The sequence below is a fragment of the Mauremys mutica genome, chromosome 10, assembly GCF_020497125.1.
Source record: "Mauremys mutica isolate MM-2020 ecotype Southern chromosome 10, ASM2049712v1, whole genome shotgun sequence".
NCBI lineage: Eukaryota > Metazoa > Chordata > Testudines > Geoemydidae > Mauremys > Mauremys mutica.
The window spans coordinates 42960445-42973499 of record NC_059081.1 but is presented as its reverse complement, the minus strand read 5'-3'; the positions used below and the strand labels follow the sequence as shown (position 1 = coordinate 42973499).

Below are 13055 nucleotides of genomic sequence, written 5' to 3'. Positions count from 1 at the left end.
TTTCCATTGGTTCCAGTGGTACTCCCCATTTTGTGTATAGGGAAGAGCTTTCAAACCAGCAGAATCTGCCAAAACAGAAAAGTACTTAAAGTATGCATCCACTGCACTAATTTATGGGAAAACTATGCTATTCAGAATTTCAGAAAGTACAATTAATGCTTGGGGAATATTTCCTGTCAAAAAGAGATATGCTGAAGTAAAACACATCATATCCTTGATGTGTCTGCAGTCATACTTTTAATATGCCAAGTTCTGATTAATAATGCAGCCATCTCATATTTGTTTCAAATTTACTTAAAGTCTATGCCAGTAAGAGATACTGACTAACATATAGGAGAAGAATTATGCGAATTACCAAATATAAAGGGCAATAATTATTTTCTGTTGGTATTGTCATAAAAATTACTACAACTGGCATTGTGAATTAAACAATGATTTCAGGAGACAATCAAGTGTATTAAAAAAAGGACACCATCACTCCTTATTACTAAAATAAAACATGCCTTTGTATTTGTAATCACAGGTTCTATTCTTCTGTCTCTACTACTGTTACAAAAACTCTCTTTCCTCTACACTAATTTTTATTTTTAAATGAAATTCTGATGCTTCATTGTCAAATCACTTTCACTGAACATTTAGTACTGAGGTATTTTCATTAAGCTTATTTTAAGATCTACAACCATATCTGCAAAAATTCAGACAATAAATAAAACCCGGCAATATAGGGAAAAAAGTTAAAAACAGAAAATGCTATTGGGACCAAATTCAGCATTGGTGTAAGTGTTCATCTCAGGTGAGATCAACTGAATTGTGCTAGGCTGGCCCATTTATATAAATTTGTACTCAAACATACAGCCTTCTGCATCTTGATGGTATTTCTAGCCTAATGTTTTTCCCCAATTTTTTGTATTTTACAAGAAGTAAATGGAAGAATATGGTTAAGTAACTGGTAAAACATGACAATCATGAGGGACTGAAGTTCGTTGTTCGTTATGATCAATGTTTGATTGTTTGAGAGGGTTTTGAAATGCAGCTGGTGATCTGAGTTCAGTACATTGCACATATTCCTTCCGCTTAAATATAATTACCCATTTCTTCACAGAAGAGCCATAAGACTAATAGTGCTATGTCCTATAGTAGATTTTATGCGGGACTCCCCATTGATTTCAATCAGAAGTTCCACATATGTATCGATGGGAGGATATGACTCTAATAGTAAACTGAATTGCTTCACACTCTTCCAGATGGCAGTTTCCCCAAGTCCTCAGTTGGAGGTCATTATAGAATCAGTATACAGCTGCTCACATGGCAGCCTTTGGAACTGCAGCATCTGAGAAGGCATCTGTTCCCAGTACATTGCTTCCTTACAGAATTGTAATCTTTGCTCCTCAAACTCCTCTTATTTGTAGTCTGTCACCATTTCCCCCATTGTGGGTTTTACAATAGTACCAGAAACACCTCCTGATCTCTACCTTTGGCTGAGAGCTGCAGCTGGTCTCAGCCCACCCTGTTCGCTCCCTTCAACCTCTCTTCAGAGTTTGAAGAATCACTTGCCTCCCTTGGGACGTCTTGCAGCACTAACTCCAAAGAACAGCATAGAAAATGGAGAATCCATGGCTTAAAAGTTACATTGGAAAGCTTCATATCACAATATATTACCTCAAAACAAGCAGGGAGGCAAAAGGTCTTTTCTGAATTACAGGTGACATCTACATAGGAAATCTCACCTCCTGATTTTTGATCACAGCCCTCAGTTCCTCCTGAAACTTGCCTTCTTCTCCCACCCAATTCCCAGCTCACTTCTTGCCTTACCTCTGCAAATCTTAAACTATACGTCCCCTCTCCTATTGGCTGTTTTTGAAACCAACATCAGATTAACCCTTCAGGGAGGGCACCACACCTCTCTTCTGAACCCATTTGGCAGGTGATTCATATTCCCTTTCCTAAGCCACCAATATATTTGACCCATGGGCATTATCCCAGTCATGTTTAGTCTTTAGTTCAAATCAAGAACCAAACATTGTAAGCTCTCTGAGGCATGCACTGTGTTTTCATATATGTTAAGACAGTTTCTAATACAGGCCCTGATTCAACCAATACTTTGGGCAAAGACCTACTTGCTTTACTCATGCTTTAATCCTACTATAGATTAGGCATCAATAGGCGTTTTGACTTAATTAGGCCTGCAGGATTTGACCCATGTGGAATTAAACTAATTTGTAACTATGAGCTTGTTGAAGTCCTCCTTGATGTTACTATTAGCGGGACCTCAGAGGACTACAATTAGCTTACTGAAATACTATACTGATGGCTAAAATTCTCATTTTTTACATCCTAGGCTGACCAGTTTTCTGGCTTTCATATAAGGTCTGTTCTTTGTGTTCCTATATGGAATAGCAACCACCAAATAATTGGTAAGATATTTCACATAACTAAGTTCAGAATTATTGTGCTTATATGAATTTACTTCTGTTTTTTTAATTGTGTTCCTTTTTCTTCTGTTTCCCAGCTGAATATTGTTAAGCAGTTAGAATACCTAGGAGGCATACTAAGTATACAAGAAGGAACATTTTTTGACTTGGATACTGTATGGACTGTTTTTCAGCTTTCCAATTGCTTCATTGTTATATTACTTGAAATAATAATCCCTTTGTTGAAACTTCCAGGTGAAAGAGATGAAAACTGATCGGTTCCTTTAACAATTTTCATGAAAACTTTTGTACCATTATTGAACAGCTGGTGCTAGGCATAAACAGATTACGCAATTGCTTAATGCCGCAAGCAGCTCAAGGGGCCCCCCATTAGCTGTTTTATTATTTGTTGGAGGGTGAAATATTCCTGCTTAGGGCCCCCAATGGGCTAACACTGCCTCTGCCATATTGAGAAATCATTCAAGGGCCTCTGTTTTGTGAACACAGTTTGGGCAATTGTTGGTCTGATCCTGAAAGGTGCTCCATGGAGTCTATACAGATTAGACAAATAATTACCTGATTTTTTTCACACAAAAAGGGAGGCCCTCTAAAATTATGGGGCTATGAATGATCATCGCTCAATTGAAGTCAATGCAGCGATGACCGTTTACAGCAGCTGAGACTTTGGCCCATGGCCCCATATGTTATGGCAGGCAATCAAATAGAGTTGAGAGTGGTAAGTACGTTGCAGATGTGATGTGCACTCATCACATCACAGGACCAGGCCTTGTCTGCTTAAGCAACCAATACAAACATAGTAATTGTGCCTTTTAAAAACTGTGGTTTATGATGTTTGTTGCATAGCAAGAGACAAAAGAGAAATTCATTGATACATTTTACAATATTTTGTGAGAGCTATAAGTAAATAGAAGGAATAATCTTTCACAAAGGAATGTAATATTGACTCATGTAGAGCCATCAGCTTTTAATAGTTTTTCCCTACAAGTTGCTTAATAGAATTGGGTATTTATTGACTCAGTAAATGATTGGGCCAGTTTTGGGGGGAAAGAGACTTGTATATGTGAGTCACGGTAAATTAGCTAAGAGTTAAGAATGAAGGCATTGATTCAGCAAGTTACATAGGCATGTGCCCTGAGCTCTTTGGGACTACTGATGTGCCTAAAGTTTGTCAAATACTTAAGTACCTTGCTGAATCAGGGTCTTAATCTCTCACACAAAGCATTGAGTAATACCATGTAGAATGCCAATATTATACTTGCACAACAGACAAAACAGCTAACAGTAGTAAACTGAATCATGTCATCAAAACAAAACAATGAGACTTTCAGACATTGCTATTTGCTATTACTGTTTTTCATAATAAATGATTTGGAGTTTTGCTTTAGAGTTGGAAAAATATTGTAATTAGTAATGAACAGAATTTCTGCATTATGAATTAATATACATTAAAAGCTTTGTCTTTTAACTTTCTAAAGGAGTAGCTCAAGTGTTGAACAGGCTTGATGGGAAACCTTTTGATGATGCTGATCAGCGATTATTTGAGGTAAGATGTACTTAACTTTGCAACAATTCTGTACTCCGCCAGCATAAAGTCTATATTTCTAGATATTGAGGATTGTTTAACCCTAACTTGCAAGGAAGAGGCTTGCACTGTCTATATTCTTATCAGCAGATTCTCCATTGATACATTTGGATTCTAGCTTATTGTAAGTGACAGCTGTTTGAGAGATGCCACCACTCCATGCCCTGTTTCATCTTTCTCACCATTAATCAACAAACAGAAAAAACATCTTATTCTGACCCTGATCTGCAATGGAATAGGATAAAACTAGAGATAGATTCCGAGCTACAAAGTTGGAATCCTGATATGAATTTCTCCAAAAATTTGAGAGTTCAGACATGGGGTTTGGCACATCTATAAACAAAAAATAAATAATAAGGATTAAAACCATTGTTACGGATTGTATTTAAATTGGATAATTATTTAACTATCCTCTCGAGCATCTCTCAGATCTAGTTTCTTTGTTTCCTGTAGGTAGCAATTGTATCTATTCATTATAAGAGTGTCATGTATAAAAGTGTTTTGGTATGTTTGTGGCCAAATTAAGAGGGTATATAATTTATTTATGTGTATTGCTGTAGCATTCAAATGCTCCATTCAGGACCAGAGTCCCATTGCACTTTGACCTACATAAAGACACAGGACAACATGGCTTGTTACATGTATGCAGGTTTTTTGATCACACAATTACTTAAATATATTAGATTAGCTTTCTGCTTTGTTTTTAATATGGGATAATATTTTATGGAAATAGAACCCAAAAGTACTTTGTCAGTCTTCCAGTCCCTGTACAATACTGGGAGGGATGACAAACATGGCATATATGGTTTTGCACACCATCATAGTTATTGTATGTTTGTCAATCATGGTTCACTTAAGGCCAAATCTTGGTCCAGTTGGAAAGACTCCAAGTAAGAGTGAGATTTGGCCCATATTATGTCAAGCGATTACTCATTTTAGCTTGAGAAATAGGTCAGGTGTTATATTTGGAGCGCCTCATGTAAAGCAGGCTGTTTTGAAAATACAGTTACCTAAACAGATTCTTCTCATAATTATTTATCTTACAGAACAGCTTTACTGACCTGTATTCTCCAGCTAGCTTGCCCTTAACTAAATACAATTATTTCTATAATGTATCTGTTTTCTAGTTTACTCCTCATCCTATTGTTTCAAACATCTAAAACGGCATTCATCTTTGTGTTGTTATTTTAATTGAATTCTTTCTTTTTAGGCTTTTGTTATTTTTTGTGGCCTGGGCATCAACAACACAATAATGTATGACCAAGTGAAGAAATCTTGGGCAAAGCAATCTGTGGCTCTTGACGTAAGTATATGATCAAAGTATTCAAACACTCTGTAAATCATTTTTGTCATAAACATATCATACATAAAAGGTCATTCTGCTGCAGAATTTATCATAGTGAACTTTGTAGTTAGCCTCATTTTCTAAATATACAGTTCTGTCTGCTTAGAATTTTCGTTTCATTAGGGGAGATTATGTGGGGTACATTTATTATAATGAACCTAATCCTCAGTTTGTTTAAATTAGTGTAGCTCAAAAGAATCCCCCAGTTGCAATGTACATATACCAGCTAAGTACTGAGTTGATAATGGCATACAGTTGTGTTGTGATACACAGAAGTAAAAAAGGATGTGGTCTGAGCTCTGAGGAGCTTACAGTCTAAATCAGACAAACCCAGGAAATGGTGAGAAAGGAGAAACAACATTTTAAAAAATAATAAAAGTAATGAGAGTCATGTTATGCTGTGAATGAAACCTATGTATTCCCATCCAGTGAGGAGAGAAATAAATAGCACCAAAGTAGTGGTCACCTGTAGGAAGTAAGGTGAAAAAAAGTGAGTTTTGAGCAGGGATTTGAAAGAAGAGAGTGAAGATCCTTGGGACCCTGGAAAAGGGAGGTTAAGTATACATGATGGGGGTGGAGGGGAATGTCAGGATTTCTTTGTTTTACTTCCAGTCCACAGTTGGATCAGAAGAGTGCAGTTACTGAAAATTTGTAGAACTTGATATACCACCCAATTGTGGGTAGTTTTTTGTTTTTAAACTTATTGTATGTAATGAAAAAGGCAGAGCAACTGGGGAAAACTCTGAAGGGAAGAGCTGAGGTATCATATATATCATTAGTACTTCTAACTTCATGAGGCGAAATCTGTAGAATTTTTTCTTTCACAGTTATATCCATTATTGGAATAAAGTGAGGGCCTGCCAGAGCTGAGATCTGGTACTTCAAGAAAACCACATTTTCTCTACTAAAGGTCAAGGCTAATCAATAATAAAAGCTCTCTCTAGTTCTGCTACTTGGCCCTGGTGTACACTACAGGGTTAGGTCAAATTTAGCCGAGTTAGGTTTATTTTATAATGAATGCGTCTACACAAGCAACCCTGTTCCGTCGACCTAAAGGGCTCTTAAAACAGACTTGTGTACTCCTCCCCGGCGATGGGAGTAGTGCTAAAATTGCTGGGTCGAATTTGGGGTAGTGCGGATGCAAATCGATGTTATTGGCCTCCGGGAGCTATTGGAGAGTGCCCCAATGTGACCGCTCTGGACAGCACTTTCAACTCCAATGCACTAGCCAGGTACACAGGAAAAGCCCCGGGAACTTTTGAATTTCATTTTCTGTTTGGTCAGTATGGCGAGCTCAGCAGCACAGGTGACCATGCTGTCCTCCCAGAATTGCAAACGAGCTCCAGCATGGAGCGAACGGGAGACACTGGATCTGATTGCTGTATGGGGAAAAGATTCTGTGCAGACAGAACTCTGATAAAAAATAAGAAATGCTAATATATATGCCAAAATTGCACAGGGGATGGCGGACAGAGGCTACAACAGGGACACACAGCAGTGCCGCGTGAAAGTCAAGGTGCTCAGGCAAGCCTACCAAAAGACAAAGGAGGCAAATGGTTGTTCTGTGTCAGAGCCCCATACATGCCACTTCTATGATCAGCTGCATGGCATTTTAGAGGGGGACCCTACCACTACCCCACCAGTGTCTGTGGACACCTGCAAGGGGGTGAATCTCACACAACACAGAGGAGGATTTTTTGGATGAGGAAGAGGAGGAGGAGAATGTGCAGCAGACAAGCGGTGAATCCGTTCTCCCCAGCAGCCAGGACCTTTTCATCACCCTGGAGCCAATACCCTCCCAAGGCGGGATCCCTGACACTGAAGGCGGAGAGGGCACCTCTGGTGAGTGCACATTTGTAACTACAGTACAGGGTTTAAAAGCAATAGTGTTTAATGTTTGATTTGCCCTGAAGTCTTGGGATGCATTCGTGGCCGGTACAGCTACTGGAAAAGTCTGTTAACGTGTCTGGGGATGGAGTGGGAATCCTCCAGGGACATCTCCATGAAGCTCTCCTGGAGGTACTCTGAAAGCCTTTGCAGAAGGTTTCTGGGAAGGGCTGCCTTATTTTGTCCTCCACAGTAGGACACTTTACCACGCCAAGCCAGTAGCAAGTAGTCTGGAATCATTGCAGCACAAAGCATGGCAGCAAATGGTCCTGGGTTTTGGTCGCATTCAAGCAACCTTCGGTCTATATCTTTCTGTTAGCCTCAGGAGAGTGATATCATTCATGGTCACCTGGTTGAAATAGAGGAATTTTTGTAATAGAACAGTAAAATGACCCCATTCATGCTGGGCTGTTTGCATTTGGTTAAAAGGGATCATCCCTGAGAATAGCCACACGGTGAGGGGAGGGGTGAAGGGATCATCCCAAATAGCCACGCGGAGGAGTGGGCGGGGGAGGTGTGTGCTGCACATCCACCCGAAAACCGCAGCCCCTCCTTTTAAACAGCAAACCCAACCGGCATTGCTTGCTTTGGGAAAGGAGGGTGCTGCAGTTTGAAAACATTCCCACATGTTATGAAGGCAAACCCGCGTACCCTTTGGCTTACCATGGCTGCCTGGAAACTGAATTATGTTGCCCAGCTGTGTGTGATGTGTCACCATACCAGCAGGCGCTCAATATAAAAGGCAAAATGTGACCTTGTATTTAAAGCACATGTGCTATCTGATGTGAATTGCTTGATTCACTGTGAAAGAGTCTCCCTTTTGTTCTCAGAAATGTATCTTAAATTTTACTCTCCCTTTTTATCCCCCCGCAGGTGCAAATGTTTCTATGCCCCCCCATCATCTCCGTCCCTGAGGTTATCGCAGATTAGAAGGCAAAAAAAACCCTCACTCGTGATGACATGTTTTCTGAGCTCATGCAGTGCTTCTGAACTGATAAGGCACAGCTGAATGCATGGAGGCATTCAGTGGCAGAGTCCAGGAAAGCACTAAGTGAGTGCAATGAGAAGAGGCAGGATGCAATGCTTAAGCTAATGGGGGAGCAAACGGACATGCTCAGGCATCTGGTGGAGCTACAGGAAAGCCAACTAGAGCACAGACCGCCGCTGCATCCACTGTACAACCGCCTGCCCTCCTCCCCAAGTTCCATATCCTCCTCACCCAGATGCCCAAGAACGCGTCGGGGGGAGGCTCTGGCACCCAGCCACTCCACTCCAGTCCAGAGGATGGCCCAAGCAACAGAAGGCTGTCATTCAAACAGTTTTGATTTGTAGTGTGGCTACAATAAGCAATGTGGCCTTGTCCTTCTCTCCTCCCCCATTTCACCCTACCCCACCCAGGCTACCTTATCAGTTATCTCCCTTTTTTTTTTAATTAATAAAGAAAAAATGCATGGTTTCAAAACAATAGTGACTTTACTTCCTTTGCCAGCTGTGATTGAAGGGGGGAGGGTGGTTGGCTTACAGGGAATTAAAATTAACAAAGCGGGTGGGTTTGCATCAAGGAGAAACACACACAAGTGTCACACCATAGCCTGGCCAGTCATGAAACTGATTTTAAAAGCCTCTCTGATATGCAGCACGCCTACCTAATCGCCATGGTGTTTGGCTCTTCTAATTGCCATGATGTTTGGCTGTTCAAAATTGGCAGCCAGGCAATTAGCCTCAACCTCCCACCCCACCATAAATGTCTCCCCCTTACTCTCAGAAATATTATGGAGCACACAGCAAGCAGCAATAACAATGGGAATATTGGTTGCGCTGAGGTCTAACCTAGTCAGCAAACAGTGCCAGCGAGCTTTTAAACGTCCAAAGGCACATTCTACCACCATTCTGCACTTGGTCAGCCTATAGTTGAACTGCTCTTGACTACTGTACAGGCTGCCTGTGTATGGCTTCATGAGCCATGGCATTAAGGGGTAGGTTGGGTCCCCGAGGATAACTATAGGCATTTCAACATCCCCAACAGTAATTTTCGGGTCTGGGAAGTAAGTCCCTTCTCGCAGCTGCTCAAACAGCCCGGAGTTCCTAAAGATGCAATTTAATTCTTTATTAAATTCTATATGATGGTTAAACTCCACTCCCCACAAAAAAACACTGTTGAAGATTACCATTCTTTATTAAATTCTGTAGATTTTAAGAGTAGGGCTGTCGATTAATCGCAGTTAACTCACACAGTTAACTCCAAAAAAGTAATGACAATTAAAAAAATTAATCGTGATTAATTGCAGTTAAACAATAGAATACCAATTGAAATTTATTAAATATTTTTGGATGTTTTTCTACATTTTCGAATATATTGATTTCTATTACAACTCAGAATACAAAGTGCACAGTGCTCACTTTATATTATTTTTTATTACAAATATTTGCACTGTAAAAATGATAAACAGAAGAAATAGTATTTTTCAATTCACCTCATACAAGTACTGTAGTGCAGTCTCTTTATCGTGAAAGTGTAACTTACAAATGTAGATTTTTTGTGTTACATAACTGCACTCAAAAACAAAAACGATATAAAACTTCAGAGCCTACAAGTCCACTCCGTCCTACTTCTTGTTCAGCCAATTGCTCAGACAAACAAGTTTGGTTACAATTTGCAGGAGATAATGCTGCCTGCTTCTTGTTTACAATGTCATCTGAAAGTGAGAACAGGCATTCGCATGGCACTTTTGTAGCCGGTGTCAGAAGATATTTACATGCCAGATGTGCTAAAGATTCATATATCCCTTCATGCTTCAACCATCATTCTAGAGGACATGCATCCGTGCTGATGATGGGTTCTGCTCGATAATGATCCAAAGCAGAGTGGACCCATGCATGTTCATTTTCATCATCTGAGTTAGATGCCACCACCAGAAGGTTGATTTTCTTTTTTGGTGTTTTGGGTTTTTTACAGTGCAAAAATTTGTAATCAACATAAATATAAAGTGAGCACTGTACACTTTGTATTCTGTGTTGTAATTGAAATCAATACATTTGAAAATGTAGAAGACATCCAAAAATATTTAAATAAATGGTATTCTATTATGTTTAATAGTGCAATTAATCATGGGATTAATCACGATTAATTTTTTTAATTGTGTGATTAATCGCAATTGATTTTTTTTAATCACTGACAGCCCTATTTAAGAGTAATTATGTAAAAAGTCTACCTCTAACTGCTCACATTGGCTTCTTTCACAAAGAAACAAAGCTTTGAAGTTGGTCATATAGATGTCCTCTGCTGCTCCTAAAGCTATGAATGCAGTGGTAGAGTAGTTGTGTGTCTATTTGACATTCAGAATGACAGCACTATAAATGAGGCTTACTTTTTAAATGTTCCTGCTGTTTTTAAGACACTTCTTAAAAATTGGATTATATAGGTATGATGTAATCGAGGCCTATATAGTTTTTCTAGCAAAATGTAGATCTGATTTAATTACAGCTATGAAATAGAAAGAACTCTTGTTTCACGTGGGTGTAATGAATTTTTGTCCTTTCCATTAAATATAAATTTATAATATATGTACCTAGTATAGTCTTACAAATTAAAGGCTTTACAGGCTTGCTTTTTACAGATGATGTTATGCTGAGGTTCCTTCCCCCTACATTTTCAAAGTGGCGTACAGAGGTTTTAGGCATGAAACTCTCACTAAAGTAAAAAAAAAAAAATCACACTTCTTTGAAAAAGATAAGTCTTTTAAAAGGGTTTTAGTTAGTATACTGCAAAACAGGGTCTTTAAAATTCCTAGATTTACTGTTTTATTAGAGAAATGGGTGAGAAGTTGAGGCTCAAATAAGTTAGTGAAAGTGGTATAGATCATCAAATTAAGTTTGCCAGGGAAAACTGGATTTTTTTGGTGTGTCTTATTACATAAGAGACATATATGTATATGTATCAGAGGGGTAGCCGTGTTAGTCTGGATCTGTAAAAGCAGCAAAGAGTCCTGTGGCACCTTATAGACTAACAGAAGTTTTGGAGCATGAGCTTCCGTGGGTGAATATCCACTTCGTCGGATGCATGTCGACGAAGTGGGTATTCACCCACGAAATCTCATGCTCCAAAACTTCTGTTAGTCTATAAGGTGCCACAGGACTCTTTGCTGCATATATGTATATATATTTATACATATATATTTATAAAAATACACCCACATTATACATGAAGATAATATTTTTCTTGGGTTTCAAGAAATCTGTAATCTACTTGAACTTCTCATTCTTGATTCACACAATTACCAGTAGCCCTTGTTAAAAATACAAAATTATTTATTACCTTTATGGTTTCCTCTCTTTCTTCTTATGTGAATCTATGGTAGCTTAGTTCCATATTTTTTAATAGTAATGTGCAAACTCCCCCTAGTATTTGAAGATCATATTTTTTGTTAGGAGAAAAGTAATTTCCCCTAGATTTGCAGTAATGTCTTGGATTTCCACATGTGACCTCAACTTCATGATGATGTGGATTCTCAATGTACTTATCCCTTGAATGGGCAAATCCACTAGATTTATATAACACGCACAAATGTGGGATAGCTCGTTAAGAATACCAGAAGGGAACTTGATCTGAATAAGTCATAAACCCCTGAATACTTATGAAAATGGCACAAGCTATTTTTTGTCCTGGAGCTATTATCTGTGTCACTGTGGTCTCAGTCCACACCATAATCCAAAGCATTTAAGTGTGTGCTTAATGTTAAATCCTTTGAAGCCAGTGGGAGTAGTTACATGATTAAATTTGAGCATATGCTGAAGCACTTTTTTGGATCAACATCTATGTTTGTATAAAGACTTAAGAAGCACAGTGTAACTCCTCTTTCTTTAGGGCTGTTGTGGGACTCAATAGTCTTTACAATTATAATAATTATTAACTATTTGCAAGACCTCACAAACCCCAACTTTTTCACATAAAATCACGTTGTGGATTGAATTCCCTTCCATGAGAAGAAAATCAAATTATGGCAAATATTAAACTGAGCAGGTACAAAGCAAGGAAGATTTAGGTGGGAAATGGCTATTCTTTGTTTTATCTAAGAAAACAGAATTGCTTGGTTGTAAAATACAACTACTCTCTTGGACATTCTATAAAGATTAATCACCATGTGGTGTGGATGTTGATTATAGGTATGATGAATGGCTATCATAATTCAATGAACAGTTATTCTTTCTTTAAATGAGAAACTATAGTACCTGGTTGAGATGAGTGCAAAAAATACAGAACAAAAAGAAGCTAGTAACTCTCTATTGAAGGACAAAGAATCTTTTTCTCAATAATGTAAATACTTTGTTAAATATATGTTTACTGAGCTAGCTAGATCTGCAATAACTGAGTGGCATTTCAAATTGACATTATAACCCGATTTAAGAGAAGTCTGTTTGATACAGACTACCGGTATATTGGGATTCGTAGATACTGCTTTTTTATGGAGCTTTTATAACACCAGCTAAGAAATGGAAAACAAAAGATGGAATAAATGGTTAGTTTTCAATTTGGCAAAAGATCAACAATGGAATGCCTTAAGCTTTCCTTCCAGGATAAGTGTTGTTGGGGGCTTGACTTGATGACACTGAAGATGCCCTCCAGTCCTATATGCCTAGTATATTTATTAAAGATATGGGAAAGGGAGTGAACAGCAGGGTAGCAAAGTTTGCAGATAAAAAAATTCATTTGGAATAATCAAAACTAGACAGGAGAGAAAATTCAGAAGGAATTAACAAATCTAACTAAATGAGCAGCACTGTGACAGAAGAAATTCAATGTTACAAGCTA

At 38.5% G+C, this 13055-nt stretch overlaps 1 protein-coding gene across 4 annotated transcripts in view; it reads left to right on the top strand.

Annotated features, from left to right (window-relative positions):
- Positions 1 to 13055, top strand: part of PDE11A (phosphodiesterase 11A) — a 269591-nt gene that overhangs the window by 122692 nt on the left and 133844 nt on the right. For all 4 annotated transcript variants that reach the window (XM_045033135.1, XM_045033136.1, XM_045033137.1 and 1 more), the window contains exons 7-9: positions 2339 to 2414; positions 3908 to 3975; positions 5225 to 5317. In XM_045033135.1, the coding sequence (XP_044889070.1) occupies positions 2339 to 2414; positions 3908 to 3975; positions 5225 to 5317 (237 nt within the window). The remainder of the gene's footprint in view (positions 1 to 2338; positions 2415 to 3907; positions 3976 to 5224; positions 5318 to 13055) is intronic.